The sequence below is a fragment of the Mandrillus leucophaeus genome, unplaced genomic scaffold, assembly GCF_000951045.1.
Source record: "Mandrillus leucophaeus isolate KB7577 unplaced genomic scaffold, Mleu.le_1.0 Scaffold326, whole genome shotgun sequence".
Lineage (NCBI taxonomy): Eukaryota > Metazoa > Chordata > Mammalia > Primates > Cercopithecidae > Mandrillus > Mandrillus leucophaeus.
This window is the reverse complement of record NW_012103432.1, coordinates 522,791-549,645: the sequence shown is the minus strand read 5'-3', so window position 1 is coordinate 549,645 and position 26,855 is coordinate 522,791. Positions and strand designations below refer to the sequence as shown.

The 26,855-nt window shown below is 39.5% G+C and overlaps 1 protein-coding gene across 1 annotated transcript in view; it reads left to right on the top strand.

Moving 5' to 3' along the window:
* LOC105545380 (neurexin-3) overlaps positions 1–26,855 on the top strand; it is a 782,882-nt gene that overhangs the window by 429,683 nt on the left and 326,344 nt on the right. The window contains exon 8 of the mRNA XM_011988305.1: positions 1,181–1,342. Within this exon, the coding sequence (XP_011843695.1) occupies positions 1,181–1,342 (162 nt within the window). The remainder of the gene's footprint in view (positions 1–1,180; positions 1,343–26,855) is intronic.

The following is a 26,855-nucleotide window of genomic DNA, read 5'->3' as shown; positions in this document are numbered from 1 at the left end:
ACCATCAACCCAATTTCACTTTCTTCTCTTTTATTTTTCCCCACTCTTCATTCTCCTTTCATCTTTCATATATTCTGGGGTTGGGTTTGGACTTTTTCTTTTCTTTTCTTTTCTTTTATTTAGTAAGGGAGGTGGCAGGCAGAGAAAAGACTACCTTTTAGTTTTGAATGCTTTTTTTTTCACTTTCATCTTGTTCTTCAGTTTGTTCAATGCATGTAAGTGTGAAGTGGATTTTTATTCTTTCCCTAATTTCTCCCCACCCTTTCCCAGTTTTGTTTTTCTTCCGCCTTCTCTCTTGGTTCCAGATGATTTCTGCACGGGTGTATCGGTGTATGGTGTGTGCATGCTTTGAGGCCCCATCATTTCTCTCTGCCCTCTGCTCCTTTCATGGATGTTGGGTAAAAGGGTGCTATTTCTTTTCTGTGGGCATTATTATTTTTATTGTTTTGGTTATTATTCCTCATCATTCCTTTTGTTGTTGTTGTTAGAGTTGCCTTTTTGGTTTGGGTCATTTCTTCCCTTGGAGGTGGTGATGGGAGCCAAGGGAGGGTAGGGGTTGGTGTCCTGGGGCAGTCCATGGCATGTATCATCCATGACCATATCAGAATCAAGACCCTTCTCCTTCCCGCCCTGAATGCATGTTTGTCAGCGTGATGTGAGCCAAAATAAATATATTAATAACAATAAAGATAAAAGAAAAGAAAAAAGAAAAGAAAAGAAAAAAGGAAAAATAAAACCATCAACAACCAAAGACCAACCCCTAACAAACTTCATCATCAAATGTCTTCTTTGCTGTTTTTCACTACCACCATGAATAACAATCATGTAACAAATAAGCAATCATTTTAGCAATGAACTGAGACAAGTGATATCGTCTGAGGATGGTTCCATTTTCTAGCCTGACTGTATAAAGATTGCAATGGGTAGAACAAGGTGCCCGGCTTGGAAATTCTAACAAAGTCTTCCATGAGTCTGCAGGGAAATACTGAAGGCTTGAGACCCAGGGAGGCAGACCAGAAAATGGAACTTGGCTGCACATACCAAAATCAAATCAAATTAGAAAGTATACCTCATGAAAATCTTAATGAAAGTGATGCCACAAGTAGGGGAAGCCACTGGCTTATGTTAGGATTGTAAGGTCATTGTTGGGATTTTTTTTGTCCCTATGTCCCTCCACCAGGTGACAATCTCTGTGGATGGCATTCTTACCACGACGGGCTACACTCAAGAGGACTATACCATGCTGGGCTCGGACGACTTCTTCTACGTGGGAGGAAGCCCAAGTACTGCTGACTTGCCTGGCTCCCCTGTCAGCAACAACTTCATGGGCTGCCTTAAAGAGGTAAAGTTCACCCAACTCTATTTAATGCACCATGTGATTGTTTCATTTATAAACAAATGACATGTCTAAATCAATGACTGGATCTGTCCACAAATCTATGAAGTGATAGATTGCAGCACAAACGACCTTGGAATTGAAAGTAGGTATCCTACATTTTCATTCCCGCTTAAGCTGGTTGCATGACCTTGGGTTTGTCAATTTAGTACTGTGTTAGTCCGTTTTCACGCTGCTGATAAAGACATAACCAAGACTGGGTAATTTATTAAGAAAAGAGATTTAACTGATTCCCAGTTCCACATATCTGGGGAAACCTCACAATCATGGCAGAAAGCAAGGAGGAGCAAGTCACATCTTGCATGGTGGCAGGGAAGAAAAACTTGTGCAGAGAAACTCCTCTTTATGAAGCCATCAGATCTTATGAGACTTATTCACTATCATGAGAACAGCATGGGAAAGACCCGACCCCATGATTCAATTACCTCCCACTGGCTTCCTCCCACTGGCTCCCTCCCACAACAGATGGAAATTGTGGGAGCTACAATTCAAGGTGAAATTTGGGTGGGGACACAGCCAACCATATCAAATACCCTGTGGTTCTCTTTCCTCATCTAACAAATTGAGGCTCTTATCCCACAGATGGCTGTGCTTATAAATTAAATGCAATCACACAGGTGAAAGGCCATTGAAATCACAAGGAACTAGATGAGTGTAAAGTTTGATTTTTGTGAGTTTGACCTGGCAAATAGGAAAGCTCTAGCTAAAAGTAGCTCAATTTATTGTTGTGTGCCCTGTCTAAAATATAACATATGTATTATTTTACCTTCACTCAGCCTGGTGTTCCCAAGGGTCTCATTATTTGAGATGAAAGAAAATTCTTATAATGTAACATTAAGGCTCAGAAGACTGGTTTTTCCTTTTCTTCTTCTTCTTCTCTGAGAGCTAGTAGCTGTGAAAAAACAGTGGGACTTTGCCATTACTCATTTATTACCATTGTAGCTGATGTGTTGAGACCTCTGTCTGAGAGCAAAAAGAGCTTCAGCCAAGTGTAAGTGCAACCTCTAAGGTCAATTGTTGAGGCAAAAAGAATCAGATTTAATTTGGTAGAGCTCTTTCAGAACACTGTGGCATCAAAGTAGTGCACTGCACATTTTGTTTAAGCTAAGCTCGATTGCGTAAGTTATCTATACCATCTCCCTCGGGACGTTTCTTGAGAAGCAAACAGTGTTCCTTCTTGTAGATAACAATCCCTTGTGACATCTTATGAGTCTCCTCTCAGGGCATATGTTTTATTCTCATTACGGTTATTTGAAATTTATTGAGCATCATTTGTATATGAGATGGCACTGTCCATGCGTTCATTCATGCCACTGCCCTGTGAGCCTTGTCCAGGCAGAAATTGTGTCTGTTAGGCATGGCACATAGTAGATGCATAATAAGAATTTGTTTGTCCATTTATCTAATAATCATTGGGTACCTTTTCTTGTGCCGTAACTAAACTTGGTGGCTCTTTTTAAGCCATGATCTGCATGCTCCAAGGCTTTGTCTTGTAGGAAGGGAGATGAGATCAGTGAGTGAATAAGTATAGCATAGGAGAGCAAGTGTTCAGTACCATAGACTAAATGCTGTAATTGAATAGAGGAAACATAAATTTTAGGTGGAAGTCAGTTTTAGAGAAAGAGTGACATTTGAGGCAGGCCTTGTTGTAGAAAATCATGTACAAATTGAGAGGAAGGGGTAGAAAAGAGAGACAATAAAGGAGGGAAAATCCAATTATAGCTTTGTATTGTTCTCAGCCTGTAGAATGAAATAAGAGGAGCACCCAAAGAGTGCTATTATCTCTCTGCAGGATGTTACCTAGGCTTCTGCTGGCTTCAGAGATTTCATCGTCATTTCTGATGGAATTATGGTAGGCATAGAGCCCTTCCTCCCTGGGATTTACTCCTATTTGGATAGAATAAAGGTATAGACTATGCACTGTCTAATGAACCCTGAAAGACTCTTAAACATTGTGAAATCACACTACATTGGAACTGCATTCTCATCAGAAAAAGACTGCAACATTCTTGTTACCAAGGACACGGCTCAGGAATGAATGAGGCATTGGTTGCTGTGGAGTGCTCATTCAGTTTTGTAGTGCAATGGTCCTGAGCATGAAGTTTCTCCAGGACAGGATTTAGGTCTGGCCTTTAGGATTAATTTTCTCCTATACACAATTGTATTGAGCTACCTCTCTATTATATACTTAGAGACAAAGGAACAATTTCCCAACCACGAATCTTCTATCTATTAATCAGGAAGGAACATTTTGAAATAAGTCTCATAAAAACACAAAGATGTCTCTGATGACTTTATCCATGTGGAAACTAAAGAAAATAAAATACACACACACACACATACGCAGACACACGCAAACACAGACAGACAGACACACCACACACACACACACACACACACACACACACATATTTTTGCTGTCCAGAGAACAGAAAGCTTCAAAAGTCTGTCAGAAGTATTACTGAATAGCTTAAAAGTTAAAGGCAGTTCTGAAAAACAGTGTCGATAATAGAAATAACTATAATCAGTGATAACAATATATCCTTATCTTAGCTTGCAGCACAAATATGCATTTAAATTCAGACCAAGTTAGAAAAAGGAAAGTTCGAAACACTAACGGAAATGATAGGCAAAGCTAGAACTTGATAAACTCCTGCCCCATCTGTTTTCCCTGTACAGCGTGATAGTCTTTCTAAGGCACTCGGAAGGCTTGTTATTTGTCTGAGTACCTTGAACAGATCACTTTGAGTCTAACGTAGTGCTAATATGTTATTTCTTTGCGTTTAATAATTACACTTCACTTTTCTGTGGGCAGGTCTATGGAGCTACTTCTCTTGTTCTTGGTATTTGTTTTTGATAAATCAGTTAACATCAAAGGCTTCCAGATATGTTAAGATTCAACTACCTGATAAACCCCACTCACCCACTGAAACCATAGAACAGTCTCTAATTATTTCACACTCCCTTCTTCCCCTTCATTTTCCTCTTGCTGCCTTAAAAAAATCTTCTCTCGCCATTTGTGGCTTTAAGTTGTCCTAAATGAAACTAAGTGATTTTATGTGTAATTTTCTTCAAATTAGGGACATGGCGAAGGGCCTATGCAATTTCTGCTCCAGATCATCAATATTGCTTTGTGTGGCACAAAACAGGTTTTGTTGTTGGGACTGTAATTACTTCACACCTAAAAACTAAGTTCTGGCTCCATGATTGTGCCAAAGGGACTGGATATTACTCATGTGCGTACTTCCTAACCTCATACCCATGTGAAAGCCACAACAAAGCATCCACATTGTCATCAAACTATGATAGTTCTCTGCACACGTTGGTTATCAATATAAGATTTGTGTCCACTTAAATATCACGAAGTCAGCATCTTGTTCCTTTTCATGTTTTAGTGTGTCTGTCTCATGTTTGTTCTTATTGTGTCCCCAGCTCCTAGAATGGTTCTTGGCACTTGGTGGCTCTCAGTCAATATTTGCTGAGTGAAATCACATGATTGTACATTAATAAATACCTTTCCTAAATGAATGCTCTTAGGTACTATTGACCACTTGACTTACCTGGGATGATCAAAGAACATCTTGACATGGCAGTGGGTGAATCTTTCAAGAATCTTCTCTCCCTCCTCCTGAGCTATCAGATATGAGAAAAAGATTATATTGAAAGCCTCAGCAAGGCTAAGAGGAATGATTGGAAGTTCCTCTATGAAAAATGGGATAGAAAAGGCTGTGAGGGAGGCATCAAAGTATAATGAAAAGAATACTGGGCTTCAAATCAGAAAATCTGCTTAGGAATGTTAGCTTTATCACTGGCTATATAATAAGGTCACTGATCTTACTCCAGTCTCAGTTTTCTAACCCATAACAAGGAGATAATAAAACTTCTTTTGCATTCTTAAGAAAAAAAATGAAATGATGTACATAAAAGTGAAACCATACAGCATTACAAAATACAATGTTTTTGCTTATAATAATTGTTAAGGATTATATATTGCATTGTATAAAATAGTTTATAAATAGAAATATAAGTGTAAGTGAATATCCATTAGCACATGGAATCTCTATATTTCTCATATTAGCAAGTCATTGTTAGGAAAAAAAACCCATTATTCTGAGGTTTGCCCTACATAAATTCTCTCGTAATGCAAAAATAGGGATAACTCATCCTGCCTGCCCTCAATGATTACTTTGTTTTTTGCCTTTGGCCATTTATTTAACACTATGTTTTCCTTTATTAAAATGTGAATTCCATGAGAACAGAGGTCTTATTTGCTTATAAATGTTTCCCCAGCACCTAGAATGGACCTTGACATTAAAAAAATGCACTCAATAAGTATGTCTGGAATAAATAAATAAATGAATGGAGCTCTGAAATCTGGTGGAGTTTAAATGAACAATGTATAAGTCCAGACTGCTATTAAAAAGTATCATAGGCTGAATGGCTTATAAACAACAGAAATTTATTTCTCACTGTTCTAGAGGCTGGAAGTCCAAGAACAGAATGCCAGCCTGATCAGGCTCTGGTGAGGGCCCTCTTCTAGTTTGCAAACTGCTGTTTTCTTATTGTGTTCTCACACGGAAAAAAAGAGGATAAGAGTTCTTTAGGGTCCCTTTTATAAGGGCACCAATCCCACTCATGAGGGACCTTCATGACCTTCATGACCACCTCCTGGAGGCCCCACCTCCTAAAACTGTCACATTGTGGGTTAGGATTTCAACATATGAACTTTGGAGAACACAAACATTCAGTGCATAGCAAACAATATATCCCCCAAACCTATAATATGCCAAGGGCTGTGCTAAAATATAAATATGAGTCAAACATGGTTCCTGCTTTAGAAGAACTCACATTAGTGGGGAGAGGCAGACACACACATAATTGCAATAAATAGCGGTTAATGCATAACATGAGACATTCTTAGTTACAATGTGGCTGCTGAGGAGAAGGACCTAATACATCCTGGGGTTCAGGGAGCATCCCAAGGTGAGGTGCTTGATGCCAAGTAGAGGGGAGCATGGAAGCATGGGGAAAGAGGTGCTCCAGGATGAGGGGCAGGGTGAGAAAGGCATGGAGGTAGAGCATGTCCTGGTGTCTGGGTGAGGAACATACAAACAGCTTGCTAATTTCAAGGCCCAAATTATAAGACTGGGAGCTTTGAACTGGTAGCTGTGGTGAGGTAGGGACCATGTCATAGAGGTCTTCATTTCATGCTATACCCTTGGACTTTGTTCTCTAGGTAATGGGGCAGCCATTGAAGGACCTTAAGCAGCAGAACATAGTCAGATTGGCATCTTACCCATCAGGCCTTCATTCTTTGAGGAGTAATGTTAATTCATCTACCACTTTCCGCTGATGTATGTTTTTGTCCTAGGAAGTTGAAGATCAGGGATAGAAAAGGTGATCCCTCGGCTGGGCGCGGTGGCTCATGCCTGTAATCCCAGCACTTTGGGAGGCTGAGGCAGGCAGATCACGAGGTCAGGAGATTGATACCATCCTGGCTGACACGGTGAAACCCCATCTCTACTAAAAACACAAAAACAAAATTAGCTGGGCATGGTGGCGGGTGCCTGTAGTCCCAGCTACTAGGGAGGCTGAGGCGGGAGAATAGCGTGAACCCAGGAAGTGCAGCTTGCAGCGAGCTGAGATCGCGCCACTGCCCTCCAGCCTGGGTGACAGAGCAAGACTCCATCTCAAAAAGAAAAGAAAAGAAAAGAAAAGAAAAGGTGGTCCTTGAGCTTCAGCATTGGATTGGAGGCTGCCTCTCTGAATTTTAAAATTTCTGCAGAAAACTGCTACCTTCTGACTCCAATTTCAGTTTCCAAAGACCCTGCCTGAGAGGACATGCGTTTCTCTTTTCCTCTGTCCTTGGCATTACTGAGCTGTTCAATGACAAATGAAATACAGGAACGCCAAACCAAGACTGAGTTACATGAGTAGGGTCCCCATTAGGCTATTCAAGCCCATCACAGTATCCTCCCACGTGTTGGACCTTCTGTGTAGTTTGATTTGGTTCTTTGCACACCATCCTCCTTTCTCCTCAATCTGACACTCCTCCATTTGCCCATGTGGAGAAGCGTAAGTGCCACTGAGACCTCTGGGACAGACTAGACTCTCTCATCTCTCTATTCTCATGGCATCTCTAATGGGGAGGAAGGAAGAGCAGGAGAATTGGGAGAATAGAACACATATTTAAAGGAAAAAGGATTGGATAGAACATCATTGTGCACATTACATTCCACATCCCTTTGTGATTATTAGCCATTTAAAACCGAATGGAGTTTTGCAGCCAGAGATAGTCTCTGAACAGATGATTAATGGCTTAATCTGTAATAACTTTACATTTTATAGAACCCTGATAGGCGTCCACATCTGGTGAGCCAAGCTATTTAAGGCTGTGTTAATTCTGTTAATTGCTATACGTTTATTTGAATTGCTGGCACCTGCGGGCTTTGGGATAATGTGTTTGTTGTTGCTTTTTTTTCTTTAAAAAAATACTCATTTTATTTTACCCTGTCTTGCTTGCTGTCTCTTGTTGCTGTCTCTCATGCTATCACTTAATTTCTTCTCTGGATTTTCTTTTGAGTTGTCCTCTTGCTTCCTTACTCATTGTCCTTCCTCCTCCCCTTCTCTGTTCCCTTTTTCTTTAATTCATTTGTTTCCCAAGCTGTTGTTTTGGTATCCTTCCTGATTGCTCAGGTGGTGATAAATGTCTCTGTCTGTAAGCAGGTGAATTCAGGTCATAGCATTGGGCCTAAATATTCCTTTTTTTCTATCATGAAGACTACTGTGCAGCATAGGGCTAGTAAAGCCCAAGCGAGGCTTTTAGAATCAACATGAGACATGAGAAGAGGGTGGGCTTCAAAAGCTCAAGCCCAAGGTATGAGTCTTGCCTAGACTTATTCCTTGCCAGTTGCATGGCTTTTAGCAAGTCACTCGACTGCTCTGAGCCTTGGTTTCTTCATCTATAAAGGGAGCGACTAATACTGATTTCATGTATTTTTACGTAGGGAGCAAATGGGATTAGACAATGGAAGTGTTTTATAAAATACAAAATACTATACAAATGTTAATGAAGTTGTTATTTATGTTATTAATTGAAACAAAATCAGTTAGTTCAGGCCAAAGAACCACTTACTGCTCTTCACCATTTCTGCAATTAAAAACGTGCAGAAGTTAGGAGTCCAATGTAGTTTAATTAAAAAGGCCTGCTACCAGGTCCAGTTCTAATGTTAATTAGAAAATTATACAACTTCTCTGGATATCCTTGTCTTGATCTGTAAAATGAGGATAGTAATCCCTGCTAATCCAAATGCACACTACTGTAGAGACCTTCTTGTAAATGTCGCATAGAAACACAAATTATTGCTCATTAGATTTTGGGTAGCAAGGTAAGTTTTATTCCATTAAGGAAGATGTACAGAAAAGCACTCTGTAGGTTTGGAGATAAGAGCGTTTTGACAGAATGGGAGAATCAATACAAAAAGCTGACCAGAGAAATAAGAGTTGAGCAGGGTAGAAAGAAATGAAGTTGCAAATCAGAGGAAATGGAGGAACGTGGCAGAAGAAGAAAAGAAAAAGCAATTACTGCATCTCAGGAGCTATCTATTGGCTTGTCATAGGCTCAGTGATGTCCTCTGCAAATTCATATGTTGAAGTTCTAACCTTTAGTTTGTGACTATTTTTGAAGATAGGGCCTTTTAAGAAGTAACTGAGATAAAATGAGGTCATATGGATAGGCCCTCAACCTATATGATTGGTGTCCTTACAAGAAGTGATAATGACATGGATATACAGAGGAAAGACCATGTGAAGACAGTGGGAGAAGATAGCCATCTACAAGCTAAGGACAGAGGCTTCAAAAGAAACCAACCTTGCTGACACCTTGAACTTGGACTTCCAGCCTCCTGCAGTGCGAGAAAATAAGTTCTGGTAGTTTAAATCACCCAGTCTGTGGTATTTTGTTATGGCAGCTCTAGTAAATTATAGAGCTTTTTTATGGGTTGACCATAAAAAAAATGGCCATTTTTGGCTGGGCATGGTATTTCACGCCCATAACTTTAGCACTTTAGGAGGCTGAGGTGGGGGGATTGCTTGAGTCCAGGAGTTGGAGACCAGCCTGGTAAACTTAAGGAGACTGTGTGTCTACAAAAAACATTAAGAAAATTAGCTGGACATGGTGGCACATGCCTGTGGTCCCAGGTATTTTGGAGGGAGGTGGGAGGATCACTTGGGCCTGGAAGGTTGAGGCTGCAGTGAGCCAAGATGGTGCCACTGCACTCCAGTCTGGGCAACAGAGCAAGATCTGTCTCAGAAAACAAAACTGCCATTTTTTTGTGTGTGAGGATTAAAAAAAAAAAAAAGTCAAATATTGGCAATGTCGGGTGACTTAATTTCAGAATGAAATTTTTGTAAAGAAGATAGATTGAATCTTCTGGAAAAGAGATTACTTTCTGGATTACAAGGAATTTCTGTGGGCAGGAAAGACAGAAAGAGAGAGATTGGCAATGTGAGTCAATTCCCATTCCCCTGGTCATGGCTGTTTTCTTTATAGGTGGGCTTCTAATGCAATTTGGACTCATAACATACAGAGGCACAGAGGAAGAAGGAGCAAAACCCTGAGCTACTGGGGACAGGGATACATTTGAAGCTTATTTCAGTAGGAACCAGGTGCGAGCATTTAGCCAAGGGTGGCTGTAAAAAAGTCGTATGGGCCTAAGGAAGAATGAGGAGCATGGAGGTCTCAAAGATCTTTGGTGTTTCAGTGCTATGACAGAGAGTAGTTCTTCAGTTAGTGCCACAATAAAATTACTAAAGAAGGATTTGCTGCATTTGTTGATGGGTTGTTGATGGAGAAGTAGATTAAAATATATGTATTTGGCAACTGGGTATTCATTATGCCTTCATCTGATGTGTGTTTCTTGATTTTTATTCCCTTCATACTCAATCCAATGATTCAGTGGCACCTGCTCCACTCCCAGCTCCGTTAGTGAGCATGTGATCCCTAAATCAATTAGGGACTCCTATTCACTTGGTTATGGTTGCTTTCTTCATAGGTGAGCTCCTAAACCAATTTGGATCCATAACACACAGGCTCAGGACTTTTGTCTATATGTTGTAGGGAAACAGCTCTCTCCTGTTTTGGGCTAGAACTTGGAGTGGTGTTAAACTAAGCTTCTAGCCACTATCTTGCCACCACAGAGACCAAACACAAAGCCAGGATGGAGAAAATCAGAGCCAAAACATGGAAGAAACTAGGCCTTAGTGACATTTTTGAAGGCCCTGGGTTAAACATTTTTCAAATTAGACTACCGCTTAATTTCCACTCGTGATTGAATAAAGTACCTCTGTTGCCTAAACCAGTTGCGGCTCTGTTTTCTATCATTTGCAGCAGGAAGCCCTAGGTGATGTAGCAGAATTCCTCATGTTCCTATTTTACTCCTGTTTTTTGCTGACATAAAGATAGGTCCTTGGACAAGGAAAGACAGACAAAAGTAGGAAATGTAATACTGGAGCATCTTAGAAATCAGATAATTTGCTCTGTATTAACTCAAATTTCCTGCCTCAGATGAATGCTATCCCAGGATACAGAGAGAATTTGTAAATACAATTTTTGAAACATACTTGGTGGTTTTTGAGGAATGCTAGTGAATAGAGAAGGTTCCTAAAGACTAGACAATTGAAAAATGTGGATAATGCAAACAATGAACTTATGAGTTGAACTGAAATCTGGGTAGGATTTTGGAGTGCAATATTAACAGAATATATGAGCCCACAGCAGAGGAAAGAGTGATCAATATAACTGCCATCACTAATTAAGAGCACTAAGAAAAAGCTATATCTTATCAACCAAATTCATATATTCATTTAGTAGTATTACTGATGATTCATAAAAGTACTATGGACCTCATCTAGTCAAATAGCAGCAAAGTTTTTGAAGACACATTTTGTGATATTCTCATTAATAAGATGGAGCAATAGGGTTTGGATGCAAGAGCTATCAAGCTATTAAAATACCAACGGGCCCTGATTAAGTGGAATTTTTTGGTCTATATGAAAGTTTCTGTAAGATGGCACAAAGTTCTGTCTTACATTTATATTAAGGACTTGAAGAGATATAAGAGAACATGGCTTGTTAACTTTGTGGATGGTGGGGACGAAAAATGATAGAAATTGTGCATCTGTGTTATCTGAGGTTGAATTTATAGAGGTCTGACCTACACAACAAAGGAGGTAACAGTTCTGCAGTGTAATTTATTGGTTAAGAAAGCAGGCTCTGGAGTTAGAGTGTCTGGTGTCTGGCTGCAAAGCCTAACTCTACTCGCAGTAGCTGTATAATGCTGGGTAACATACCGAACCTTCTGTTACTTATTAAATGGGAACAACCCTACTTGATAGGGTTGTTGTATTGAGATCATGCAAGTCAAATAGCTCACATGTAGAAAATGTTCAGAAAATTTTATTTATAATTATTATTACCATTGTGGTCACTATGTGCTAGTATAATTACTGGAAAGGGAAAATAAGCTTTTTTTTCTTTTGAGACAGTGTCTTGTTCTATCACCTAGGCTGGACTGCAGTGGTGCTATCTCGGCTCACTGCAACCTCCACCTCCCGGGTTCAAGTGATTCTCATGCCTCAGTCTCCGAAGTAGCTGTGATTACAGGCATGTGGCACCACACCCAGCTAATTTTTGTATGTTTAAAAGAGAAGAGGTTTTGCCGTGTTGGCCTGGCTCGTCTCAAACTCCTTCAAGCGTTCCGCCCACCTCAGCCTCCCAAAGTGCTGGGATTACAGGCATGAGCCTTTAACATGATAACTAATTGACAGATTAGAACATCTTTAGAGCTGAGCTCTAAAAAACAAAACAAAACAAAACAAAACAAAACAAAACCACACACACACACACACAACAACTAAGGCATTCAAGTTCCTAACGTAAAAAGGCTTAACTGATAGAACCAGGGTCATTTAACCTGAAAAGTGAAGATGCCTGTGCCCAAAGTTTGAGAGTTGTCTTCATACATGAAGGACTGTCCTATGGAAGTGGGATAAAATGTGGCCCATATATCCTTAAGAAGAGAAACTAAGTCTAGTGAGTGGAAGCTGGGTACTTAACATAAGGAAGAACTTTCAGTGAGAGCTGTCAAAAACTACCTTCAAAGTAATGAGTTCTCCAACACTCAAGGCATCCAAGTAAAGACTGGGCAACCATTTTGCTGAGGTTATCGAGGGGATTCTGGAATCATATGAGTGGTTTTGATTTTATCAGTTCCTTTCTGATAGATCTATAGTTCTACGATGAATGACCTATCTGCAAAGAAAGAATAAGGCTAATTGATTAGCTCAGGTTCATCGTGTGAAAGGCTTTCCTCATTAATCTGTAAATCAGTTGACTTTACATGTCCCACAGACATTTACTGGGTTGCCCTTGTGGTAGGAGTTGAGGTTCCCAGCCACTATCATCACCTATTACTCACTTACAATAATTTATCTTTACTCAGTCCTTTACTTGATCATCTCGAAAACCATTACAACCACAGCAATTATAATCATAGCAGCAACAATAAAGACTAGCAATTATTGAACACTTAATGTGAACACATGTGAATTGTGTGTCTACATGGTGCTATGTACTTCAAACTTATTCCCTACTTATTTCCCAATTTAGTTCTCACAAAAAAACTTATAGGTTGGATTATGATTGTTACTAACTTGAATTTAAAGAGAGTGATTGTCTTTCCCATTTACAACATTCTAAGTGTTGGAGTTGAGATGTAAATACTGTCAACATCCTGACTTTGCTGCCCTTTCCACCAAGTCAGTCATAAGAGTTAGTGATGAAGAAAAGGAAGCTCCTCTGGAAAAGGTTGGTGATTCTGTGTTTAAACTTACTGTAAGGAGTTGTCTCTCACTACCACTTAGAGGCTCTACTTCATAGGAAAGGTCATTTAATCAGGCAAAAATGTTCTGTTGGGAGACTAGATACAATTACCTATTTCTTTCACCTTGCCATTGATTGTTCTGAGAGGAAGGCAGTTTTTTGCTTGATTTCCCACTTTGGGCAAATTGATATTGCTCAACCTGCTAATGGAGGAATGATTTTCATTATGGAACTCGAGAGGGAAGTTGCTGCTCTTGGTATAAATGTCAAGCAGTGCAATAGTTTCGTCTTGAGATGGGCAGCACATCTTTTCTTTTTGTTCCAGCCTAATATTTTCCATGAAGTTGGAGCTATTCGCCTTTAATGCCTTCAAAACACCCAAATGAGGAGCAGCTACTATTTAGACTTCTTATGAATTTTCAGTCTGATTTTGGGAATCACTTATTTAGCTTTGCTTTTTTTTTTTTTGCTTGTCAAGATAAATTCAGTGGAACTCATTGCTTTCTAAAAATGTCACTTATTTACAGCAAATGTAATCTACCACAACATTCCTACTGAGACAGAATCTCTTGTGTCTTTGAATGCCTCAAAGGAGATTAAAAAAAACACTGGTCCTTGTACACATATACCTACAGGGATAAAGCAATCATTGAGCTAATTAATTAGCTTATGTTTTCAAAAATTGTTTTGCAAATGCAGAAATGACTATTCCATTAGTGTTATGGTACTTTTGTAACCTTGTGTTCTGTTCCTCATGTAGAGAGTGTGCCACAAATAGTTTCTGCATAGATTTCAAGAGAGATACAAGGACACATTTTTCACTTCACAAATCAGTGAAGATGCAGCTTAGGGCAGCAACATTGCACACCAATTATCAACCAATAAAATTCTCCTCCTTCCCTCTCCCTCAGCTTTTCCCTCAACAGCCGATATCAGCAGATGTTCTAGCTCATACTCTGTAGGGAAAATATAAATTGTTCAGGTAATGCTTGCTAAGCTTCTCTCTCTCCACCTTAAGACTTATCATCAAATATTTTCATTGCTACCTTCTTCCCTGTCATCTTACAGAATGAACTTTCCCCTCCTCTTTTGCATCTTTTGAGATTTAGCCCCTTTAAAGATTCCCTTTCTTAATCTTTGATCTCCCTTTCTCCTCTGCTCCATCCCTTCAGCTAGAGACATACTCAAAATCACTTCTTTGATACTGTCTCCTGCTCAATTTACACCTTAGCTCATTCCTTACTTTCAATGAAAAACTTCTTGGGAGGATGGTACATACTTCTGATGTCTCCCACCTCATGGTTACTCTTTAACCCTCTACATTTGCATGTCAGACTCTGAACTCTAGTATCCATAGCACTTTAGTGGAATTGTTTTCTTGTTTTACCTTGCTTAGGTTAGAAGTACTTTATTATATGCTCCTATAGCCCTCAGTTCAAAACTTCAATGCATTGCAATTGTTATTATCGTCTTCATCACATTGCACTTTAATATGCATTGTGTTCATATGTTTCCTCAATAGACTGAGCTTCTAAAAGACAAGAACAAGGATTTATATAGATGATTGCACGTTCCCTTTGAAGTTAAACATAGGTCCTGACACAGGAATAGATGGGAAATATTCGTCAATAAATTAATAAGTATTTGTGAACATCAGTGATAGAATTATTGTTCCAAAGTTCCAATTTCTGCTTATATTCATTTTGTCAACAGCATGCCACTCATTTACTTATTCATGAATGCAGTAAATATTCATGGAATGCCTACTCTGTCATAAAATCTGTTCAAAGAGTGGGAGTGTGTGGTGAATGACAGCATGTATAAAGTCTATGAGCCTATGGAATTCACATTATGGTTGAAGGAGACTAAGAATAAATGCAAAACAGATAATTAAGATACTTTCAGATAATGATAAGTAGCATGAAGGAAATGAAAGAGAATAATGGGTGTATTAGTCCATTCTCACACTGCTAATAAAGACATACCTGAGACTGGGTAATTTATAAAGGAAAGAGGTTTCATTGACTCACAATTCAGCATGGCTGGGGAGGCCTCAGGAAACTTACTATCATGGTGGAAGGGGAAGCAAACATGCCCTTCTTCACATGGCAGCAGCAAGGATAAGTGCCAAGCAAAAGGGGGAAAAGCCCCTTATGAAACATCAGATCTTGTGAGAACTTCCTCAGTATCATGAGAACAGCATGAGGGTAACTGTCCTCATGATTCAATTACCTCCTACCGGGTCCCTCTCCTGACACGTGGAGATTATGGGAACTACAATTCAAGATGAGACTTAGGTGGGGACACAGCCAAACTGAATCAATGAGATAGTGAGTGTGTCTCCAGGAGACTGAGTGGTCAGGACAGGACTCTTCGAGGATGTAATAATTGAGACCTGAGATGAAAGAAGGACTCAGTCACACACACAAAACCTTGGGGAGAGGTCATTCCAATCAGAGGAAGCTACTAGGACAAAAAGGACCTAAAGCAAGGAAAGCTTGGCACATTCAAGAAAAGTCTAGGAGGGGATGGTGGCCATGGCTCAGTGAGAGAGGTAGTGAGAGGAAATAAATATCTAGGGCTGGATATACTGCTTTTCCAAAAAGATCCAGGCTAGGAAATGTCAATTTATCAAACTTAGCTCTACTTCAGGGTCTTCATCTTCCTTTTATCCCATATCTAGGTTGATTTTCTCTTTCCCTTTATCCTCGAAAGTGAGGTGTCCCTCTATCTTTGTAAGCTCATGTGTTACCTGTGCTCAGCATCTCCTTCTCTCCCTTTCAACTCCTGAATTCCTCAGTTATTTCCACTCTTTCTTGCAGTATATGTCTGTATTTTTTTTTTGTTTTACAAATTGTGGTTAAAAAAATACATAGTCCAAAATCTACTCCCTTAACAAAATTTTAAGTGTATGCTACAGTATTTTTGACTATATTCACATGGTTGTACACAGATCTCTAGAACTTTTCTCTTGCAGCTTTGATATTTACCTATTTGTTTCTTCTTCTCAGAGTTAAAAACAAGTGTTAGTCTCTCTTTTCATAAAACCCTTCTCTTGACCTGCACTTTGTTAAGCTCAGGAAGATAAAAAAAAAATGACTCTTTCCAGGAGATGGTAGGGAAAAAGGCAAAACAAAATGGTTATAAGGTTTGAAAAAGGAAAGATAAGAAAAGCAGCATTGGACGACCCATAACTTCTATAAGGGAGGGTGGGTACAGTGTGCTAAATGAGAGAAGGATGGGGCATGGTTATGTAGAATTCAATATATTTAGAACAGCTCATACTGTCATTACCTATTCACTTGAGTTAGAAACCTCAAAGTGAGATGCGATCTTTCCTTCTCATTCCCCTTCTTCCTTTTTGCCCTCATTTAATCAAACACAAAATTCCCTTGGCAATTCCCTATATATTTCTCACTCATCTCTGTCCTCTGCTTCCTGGTCCCTTCACTCCTGCCTCTCCCTCTGCACCATAGTACTTCGCCTATCGTGGTGTCATGATGAGTCTTTCCACCTCTGTTCTCTCTGCTTCCTCTCCATGCTGCATTCTGCCCCGTTTTGCTCTTTGTGCCATTCTTTGCACACATCCAGTGCCCACCAGAGCATGTCTTCTTCAGCCTCCCACTCAAGGACTTCTGCAGTTTGTCTTCAACTTGGCTGCCACCTCCTCATAGTTCCTCCCTACATTTAACCGGAGTAGTCTTTTCCTGTTACTCTAAATGTATGCTTTCAGTTCTTTCTTCTATAACTTGTTTATTTGGTTCTTCTAGCCAAGAAGTTCTCCCTTTCTCTTTTCTGTCTGATGCTTACCTTTTCTTCTAGAACCTAGCTCATGGTCACCTGCTTGACTGATCACTGGGTTAACAGTGGTCTTTTCCCACTTCTGAATTCCCAGCACACTTATATAATACAGGGTGTGTCAGCTCAGATTTAGGAGGTAGACTTCCAGGTTCAAATTTTTGTTTTTCCACTTACGACCTTTGTGCCTTGGGCAAGTTAGTTAGCATCTCTGAAACTCAGTTTATGTATCTATAAAGCTAGTATCTTAATAGCACTTACTTCAGAGACTTCTTATGAGGAACAAATGAGATGATGCAATAAAACCTTTAGCTGAATCTGTTTCATAGTGAGTACTCAAGAAATACTAGCTATTTTGTCATTCAGTTGGTCCTTACAGAACCCATAGTCATTTGTTAGCTTTTCTGGCTTGCATACAATCCCTTTGAAAACACAGTTTTTGTAGTTACAGCAATGCTGTATATAATATCAAATTATTAAAGACAGTGGAAAGGAATTTATATCCTCCAAATGAATTTCTTGATTGACTGTAAGAAAGTTGCTGTTTCTCCATATTACATTTTGACCACAATTGAAATGATCCCATCTGCCAAAGGAGAATAATTTCCTCTTTATGGACATAGTAAAAAAAAATCTCATTCGTGGATAAATATGTGTGCATATGTGAAATATGAATGCAGTGAGTTCACATTTTTAAAATTCCTGGCAATCAAATGAGATTGTGATAGATTATCTTTTTTTTTTTTTTTTCCTGAGACGAAGTTTTGCTCTTCTTGCCCAGGCTGGAGCACACTGGCGCGATCTCGGCTCACTGCAACCTCCGCCTCCCAGGTTCAAGTGATTCTCCTGCCTCTGCCTCCCAAGTAGCTGGGATTACAGGTGCCTGCCACCACGCCTGGCTATTTTTTTTTTTTTTTTTTGTATATTTAGTAGAGACGGGTTTTACCATGTTGACCAGACAGGTCTTGAACTTCTGACCTCAAGTGAGCCACTCACCTCGGCCTCCCAAAGTGTTGGAATTGCAGGCATGAGCCACCGTGCCCAACAAAATTATCTTTCTTAGCATAACTTTTTTCATAGATATTAATGTAACTGTTCTTATGGATGATGTTTAAAGTGCTTAAGGAAGCAAAACTTAGCTGTAAAATTGGGTGTTGGCTTGATGATCACCAGTGTCCCATTCAGGTCTAAAATGCTTATGAAGTTTAAGTTGCTTTGCCGTGTCTTATGATCTTTCAATTACCTTTAAATGATTGATTAATGAGCTTCTGTGATTATATTTTAGATATGGTGTTTGGAATGCAAAGAGAACTGGACAGTTTCTTTCCTGGAAGATCTTATAGTTCAGGGGTTGACAAAATTTTCCATAAAGGGCCAGGTTAGTGGCTTCTCAAGTGGAGACAAGTTTGACCCCAAGAAATATTTGACAATGTCTGGACACTCTTTTAGCTGTTAAAACTGGGTGGAGGCGTGGTTAGATGGGAGTAAAGGGATATTGAAGGGAAGATGCTGCTGGTGTGGGCAGAGGCCAAGAATGTTGCTACACTGTAGGCCTACAATGCACAGTACAGCCCTTCTGTGACAAGGAATTATCCAGTCCTGGGTCTCAATAGTGCTGAAGCTGAGACTCTCTGGACCAGAGAGTAAATAGTTTTGGTTTAGTGAGCCGTATGGTCTCTATCACAACTATCAAACTGTCATCAAGCATGTGAGCAGTCATAGATACTATGTAAACAAGTAAGTATGTCTGTGTTCTAATAAAACTTTATTTAGAAGAGCAGGAAGTGAATTGGATTGGCCCCAGAGGGTTACTTTGCTGACTCTTGCTGTAGTTAAATGGCAGGCAAAACCTGATGATTATAATGCAACATATTAAACTCTATCTACCTACCTACCTACCTACTTAGATCTGTCTGTCTACCTAAATAGATAGATCAAAGTTTTCACAGGTTTACAATGAAGCCCTAGATAAGAGCACTTAGCCTGATCTGAGATGTTAGAGATGGCCTCCTGAAAGAGAAGGAAAATGAACAAAAGTTTTAAAAAAATATTTTAAGAGTGAGGAGTTAGACAAAAGCAATAATTCCATGGAGAGGGAATAGCATCAGTAAAGTCACAAAAATGCAAAATAACTTGATAAGCGTAGAGAACTAATAATAAGAATGAAGGAAGTAGAAGTGGTTGTAATGGTAGTAGTAGTAATAGTATTGTTCCCGGAAAGGGATCCTGATCCAGACCCCAGTAGAAAGTACTTGAACTAAGAGAAAATTCAGGGTGAGTCCATAAAGTGAAAGAAGTTTATTAAGAAAGTAAAGGAATAAAAGAATGGCTACTCCATAGGCAGAGCAGCCCTGATGGCTGCTGGTTGGCTATTTTATGGTTGTTTCTTGATTATATGCTAAACAAGAGGTACCTATTTATTAAGTATCTGCTAAAGACCAGGCTCTGTGCTACCACACTACAGATGTAGTTTGGCTTGATTCTTATAGAGCTGAGGCCTGTTTGTGTGGATGTTTTTAGTTTCACACCCATAGTGACACATGGGTCTCTTCTTGCTTCATAGCTTTTTCCCTTTTTCTGGGAAAGGGAAGAAAGGGAGGGCAATTCCTGGGACTGAGGGTTCCTCTCTTTTTTAGACCATATAGGGTGTCTTTTAGCATGCTAATAACTATAATTAATGTATAATGAGCAGTGAGGATGACCAGAGGTCACTTTTGTCACCATTTTGGTTTTGGTGGGTTTTGGCCAGCAGGTTTTTTTTTTTAAAAAAATTATTTATTTATTTATTTTTAATTAACTGTAAGTCCTGGGTTACAGGTGTAGAACATGCAGTTTTGTTACATGGGTATACACATGTCCTGGTGGTTTGCTGCACCCATCAACCTGTCACCTACATTAGGTATTTCTCCTAATGTTATCCCTCCCCTAGCCTCCCACCCCCTGACAGGCCCCAGTGTGTGATGTTCCCCTCCCTGTGTTCATGTGTTCTCATTCTTCAACTCCAACTTATAAGTGAGAACATGTGGCATTTGGTTTTCTGATCTTGTGATGGTTTGTTGAGAATGATGGTTTCCAGCCTCAGCCATGTCCCTGCAAAGGACATGAACTCATCCTTTTTTATGGCTGCATAGTAATCCATGGTAGATATGTGCTACGTTTTCTTAATCCAGTCTATCATTGATGGACATTTGGGTTGGTTCCAAATCTTTGCTATTGTGAATAGTGCCGCAATAAACATACGTGTGCATGTGTCTTTGTCGTAGAATGATTTATAATCCTTTGGGTATATTGGCTGGCTTCTTTACCATATTCTGTTTTATCAGCAAGGTCTTTGTGACCTATATCTTGTGCCAACTTCCTATCTCATCCTGTGACTTAGAATGCCTAACCTGGGAATGCAGCCCAGTAGGTCTCAGCCTTGTTTTACCCAGCCCCTATTCAAGATGGAGTTTCTCTAGTTCAAATGCCTCTGACAGTAATAGTGGCTAACATTTATTGAGTGTTTACCATGTGTCAGGAACTCTAAGTATTTTAAGTCTGCTAACACATTTCTTAAACATAGAGCTCAGTGTTGCTGGAGTAATGTAAAATAAGGTTTAAGATGTGTGCATGCACAAGGGCTAGGGCCTTATTTTTAGGTGGGTATAACTGGGTATGAGAAGATCAACAAGAAGGTGATGAGTAAGATTTGTTAACTGATTGGATGTTCCAGGTAAGGGCAGGAAGAAACCAGAAGTTTCTGGCTTGGCAACATTAATTGAATGTAGGTGTGCTGGAGGAGAGGCAGGCCTAATGGGGAAAGTGTGGTTTTTGATGTGTTGAGTGGGAAGTACCTGTGTTAGCTGGAGAACAAGGTCAAGTTGAATAGCTGGAGCTGTAACTGTAATTAAAACATAAGCAATAGAGTTAAATTAATTGAAATTGATGAGACCAGGTAAGAAACCACATCAAAAGGAAGAACAATGTATTTTAAAGAAGACTTCTGAGAGTAATTAAGATTTAAAAGAAGCCTTAAAAGGGAAAATTAGTGAGGCAGGAGAAGAACTAGAGAAAATGTTGTCATAGAAGCTAAGAAAGTAGGAAGTTTCCAGTTATATGGCATAGTCAGCAGAGGTCAGTGCCAAAGAGAGGACCAATACGTTGAGAACTGAAAGTGCCCTCGTAGCTGAGAATTTAAAGATCGTAGATAATCATTTTGTTTTGCTTTTGAATGACAGAGATAATCATTTTCAAATTCAGAGAGAACAAAAGGCAGTGGAAGTGGAAAAGCTAAAGATATAAGAAAACTAAATGTTGAAACAAGATCCCAGTGAATAATTTCAAACTTCTGAAAACATATTTATTAAACAAAGTGCACATAAGAAACGTTGCTATTGGGTACTATGCTCAGTATCTGGGTGATGGGATCAATTGTACCCCAAACATCAACATCACACAATATATCAACCTGCACATGGACCCTCTGAAACTGAAAGTTAAAAGTATAAAAATAAGTAAATAAAGTCAAAAACATGAAAAAAGAAATATTTCATAGGCTTATTTTCAGTTGCTTTAAATTTTTAAAAATGCATTTCTTTTTTTTGCATTTTTCCTATAATTTGTGTTTTGTATTTATATTCTCCTCTAATTGATTAGCTCTATCATTAGATTTAACTGATAATGAGAGTTTTATTGGCTCACCATCTATTTATCATAATGCATTGAAAAGTCACAGTTGAAAACTATAAAACCTCAAGGATGTATTTATATGTTTAGCGAATGGAACACAAACCTCATAGATTTGTAACTTTGAGACACCAAAGAATATTGGGAGACACTATCAATGCAGTTGAGTTCAATTCAGTTTAAGGCATTTGTTGAATGCTATGCATTTTTAAGCGTGATATGACAGGATTTTTTTTTTCCTTTCAAAGCAGCTTGCCATCTTATCTGTCTGTATGTTTATTGCATAAAGAATTTACAGCAGATAAAGATGTAGTTGGCGCAAAAAAATACACAGAACTTGAAAGATCTAATCATAAAGAAATATAACAAAATGCTATATCAGATGGCAGAGTCAGTGATACAAAGCAATTTGTACTAAAGACTTTGGGAGGGAGAGACCAACATGAACTAGAATATTGTGAGCATCTCCATCTAATGTTTCTGCCTAAATGCTGTTCTTCTCCAGACAGAACTCAACCAAATTACTCTTAACAGAAGAACAAATGCGAGTGAAGAACCAAGGGACAAGCAAAGGCATCCAAATATTGTTTGCTATTTGAAGACCAACTGTATTTATTTATCTTTGTATCCCCAGGGCCAGGCACCATGGCTAACATGTATTAAGTGCATGCAGTCAGTGTTGAATTGATTACTTCTGGTCATTAGATTAGCACAACTGAGGTAGGTTGGACCATGTGCTTTGTGGATACTTCCCAAATAATGATGCTAATGACAAAGAGAATCAGGTCCAAGAGATAGTGAGTTGGGAGTATGCCATCTATAGAGGACTAGGAGAGAAAATATTCTTGAAAGAGAAGACTAAATGCTAGATGCACTATTAATGGGAATTGGTCACACCCATAGGACTCTTCCCTCTAGCATAACATACCGATGTATAAAAACATACTTCCTGTGTGACTGAATGAGCCAATCCTGGCTTAACATAGACAAACAAAAAAGAAGTTGCCAATGCCTTCATCAGTTCCGTATCCCATGAAAGAAATGTAAGGTGAAGAGAAAGCGTAAATGAAAAAAAATAAAGTGAAATCTGTAAACCTGGTTCTCATTTCTAAGGGCTTATTATACTGGAGATTTCATGAAAATAGTATTGAGAATGACTACTCTGTGATTTTTGCTAGCTTTTAGTCCCTATAAGCAGAAAAGCATTTCTAAAAGAGATTTGAAAATTGTGGTCTCTGATAACACTGCTAGTTGTCATGTTTTTCTCTAATGAACAGCTTATCAGTAAATGTGCTCAGTGGTTAATTACCACATTAGAGTTTATTGGCATCAAATGTAGTAGAAAGCCCATTATCCTTATGCAAATTTGGATTTGCTGCAGGTTAAATCCTGTGACCTGAAATCTAAGTCACCTGTCATAAATTAATAGGCCCAGGTACTAGCCCTGCTGGGATTGGCAGTGACAAAAGACCCCACGAGTTGGGGCAATGAATCAAACCTGCATGGGTAAGATTCATTCTTTGGAATGTCTCACAAAGCCTGGTGCAGCCAATTGTGCTGCAGAGGCTGTGTGGTGTTTTTGTGTTGTTTTGATTTCGTTTCCTTTTACAGGGCAGCCAGGCAGTCGAAGCAATGGTTCAAGCTACTGTTGATGCCAGTGGTGTCATCCATGAGGTGGCACTGGCACTTGGAGGCTATAGGAGTCAGGTGGAGCTGTATATGGTTCCAAAACACATGTCAAGTTTGGAGTGTGGGTACGAAAATAAAGACAGATTCCCAGGTGCCTCAGTCAGTTCAGGCTGCCCAAACAGAATACCGTAGACTGGGTGGCTTAAACAACAAACATTTATTTCTCATGGTTCTGGAGGCTGGAAAGCCCAAGATCAAGGCCTGCTTCTTGGTCTGCAGATGGTCTTCTTTTTGTATCCTCACATGGTGGAAAGCAGAGATCATCTCTCTTGTGTCTCTTCTCCTAAGGGCACTAATCCCACTCATGAGGGCTCCTACTCATGATCTAATTAGAACCAAAGATCCCACCTCCAAATACCATCATGTTGGAGATCAGGGCTTCAGTATATGAATTTGGGGAAAACGTGAACATTCAGTCCATGGCACCTTCCATAGGAAGGCTTGTCATGGCCCAATCTAAGCAAACTAAAGTTCTCAGTTGTCTCGGGTTTTTTGAGGGGAGCAGAATGTAAGGCTGCATATCCAAGACCATTATCCAAAAAGGTATGCCTATAGTGGGCCCATGTGACAGAGCAGATACGGCTGCCACCCAGTGGCCACATGGCAGCCCACAGCTCATGAGTGCTCTCTGAGTTTGCAGACTGAACTCCCTATCAGAAACTGGGAAACTGAGACAGAAGCAGCTATTATGCCTCCTGTCCCTGTTAGGACTGGGTCAGGAATGAGGGCATTAGGGCTTTTGTGTGTCTCTCAGATTAAACTCTGTTCACTTGAGGTTAAAACAAGGCAGAAGCTGGCCTGAGATAATCAAAGCCTCTTTCAAGTCTATTTGCTTATAAAGGCAAAGTGTTTTTGGTGTCTACAAATTTCTAACACATTTGTAGGCACTGATTATTCTGCAAATAATGGGGGACCTTTCTGAAGCCCTGGATCCCTGGTCAATGCACCCTACTCCAAGCACATTGAAATTTTTAATAAAAATGAGAGATCCTCGGCATCTCAAGAACAGGAAAATCATTACTTCAATTGTTTCTTCAAATGAATCATTGGTGCTCATAAGGGAAAAGTCTTTCATGCCTAGGGCATGTATCTGGGTAATTTTGGTGGGTAATAACATTTCTTACCACATTGTGAGTGTTTATGTGGCTGGGACAAAAGAATTTGTGGTTTTGGTGCTGATCCATTAGCAGTGAGTGTGGTGGGTGAAAGTTCCTTAATAGGTCCCCAGGGTAAAAACATCGCGGTATTTATAGACTATTAAGGGAAAGGGGGTTGCAGAGGCAGGTGGCTTTTCAGCCCTACACTGATGACTTTTATGTCTTCCAGGTCATATTAAAATGTTTTGCTTGAATTAGAATAAAAGTAGTCCTTTTTGTCCATTCTAAATTCAGTGTCTTAGTTGGAAGTATCCACAGAAAACATTCCTCAGTCTTCGTAATTTCCCATTTACAATAGAGAAGCAAGGCTTTCTGTACTTAAGAATAGTACAAGCTATTTTCGATGTCAGATGTAGTCTAAGAATGATCGAGTCAACAAAAGAGCATGATGACAGTGATGAGTTCTCCACACAGCAGGTGCTCAGTGTAGGGTGATAAAGAACTAGAATGGCAGCTAAGTAGGTGGCACCACACTCTGAAGAAGCACTTAGTCATTGTATAGAATGTGCCAGACCAAGTGCAGTTTTAAAGCTTTCTCTGGTCTCCTTGTCCTGTGAACTGACATAAGGCCTAAATAAGAGGCAGAATTGGGAGGCTTTTTCTTTGCACCTCACGTTCTTTTCCACCTGGCCTTCTAGGCATTAGAGACAGGAGAGAGTCTCCCACATGCAAATCATCCCCCAGGTCATCTTATAGCAACCAAAGCCTGGGCAAGAAGTGATAAAGGAATGAGTGGAATCTAGAAGTCTCTAAACATAAAGAAAAACCTGTAAGATGTCTCTCCTGAGAACCCATTATATAGAAAGGAGTCAAAGAAAGAAGAGAAGCCAAGTGCATGGATCTGGGAGAGTAACTGGTCCAGTGCATTTCTGTTGATCGTATCTTTATCCCTCTAAATTTTTTCAGCACTTCTGGAGTAGCTCCATTATATCCTTGATGAGTTAATTTTGCCCTAGAAAAATTTCAAAGCTTAAGGATACAGTGAGAAAAGAAGGTTTGAAATACCTTAGGGAAATTACAGGATCAAATAAGTTTTATTATTATGCCAGCTCAGACAGATTGGTAGTGTTGAGAAAGATTCTAGTGTCACAGGGAACAACTATTTGGAAGTTTCTGTGGAGTCTTCTGGGCCATATTTTAAAATTTGACTATTCAAGCATACTTCATTTTATTGCTCTTTACCTTCTCACACTTTTGAGATACTGAATTTTCTTTTTTCAAATGGAAGTTTTGCCGCCACCTTGCATCAAGCATTTTCCAACAGCATGTGCTGACTTCATGTCTCTGTGTTGCATTTTGGTAATTCTGGGAAGATTTCGGACTACTTCTTATATCTGTCCGTGATAATTTATGATTAGTTATCTTCGATGTTACTATTGTAATTGTTTTGGGGCGCCATGACCCATGCACATGTAAAATGTTCATAGATACATGTTGCATGGGTTCTGACTGACCCACCAACCAGCTGTTCCTCCAGCCTTCTCCCTCTCCTCAGGTTTCCCTATTCTCTTTGATACAATAATATTGACATTAGGCCAACTAATAGCCCTACTGTGGCCTCCAAGCCGTCAAGTAGAAAAAAAGAGTTGCACGTTTCTCACTTTAAATCGAAAGCTAAAAATTAATACGTTTAGTGAGAAAGGCATATCTAAAGTTGAGATTGACTGAAAGCTAGGCCTCTTAGGCCAAACAGCCGAGCTGTAAAGGCAAGAGAAAAGTTCTTGAAGGATATTAAAAGGGCACATGAATGATAAGAAAGTAAAACAGATATTGCTGATGTGGAGAAAGTTTTTCTGATCTAGGTGGAAGATCAAACCAGCCACACATTTCCTTAATTCAGAGCCTAATCTAGAGCAAGGCCCTAATGCTTGAGTTTTATGAAGGCTGAGAATGGTGAGGAAGCTGCAGAAGAAAGGTTTGAAATTAGTAGAGGTTAGCTCAAGAAAGCCATCTCCATAACATAATAGTGCAAGGTGAGGCAGCAAGTGCTGATGTGGAACCTGCAGCAAGCTATCCAGAAGATCTAGGCAAGATCATTGATGAAGATGGCTACACTAACCAACACATTTTCAATGTAGGTAAAAAAGTCTTCTACTGGATAAGAAACCAGCTAGGACTTTCATAGCTAGAGAGGAAAAGTCAGTGCCTGGCTTTAGAGGACAGGCTAAACTCTCTTTTTAGAATCTAATATAGCTGGTGACTTTAAGTTGAAACCAATGCTCATTTGCCATTTCAAAAATCCTAGAGCCCTTAAGAATTATGCTAAATC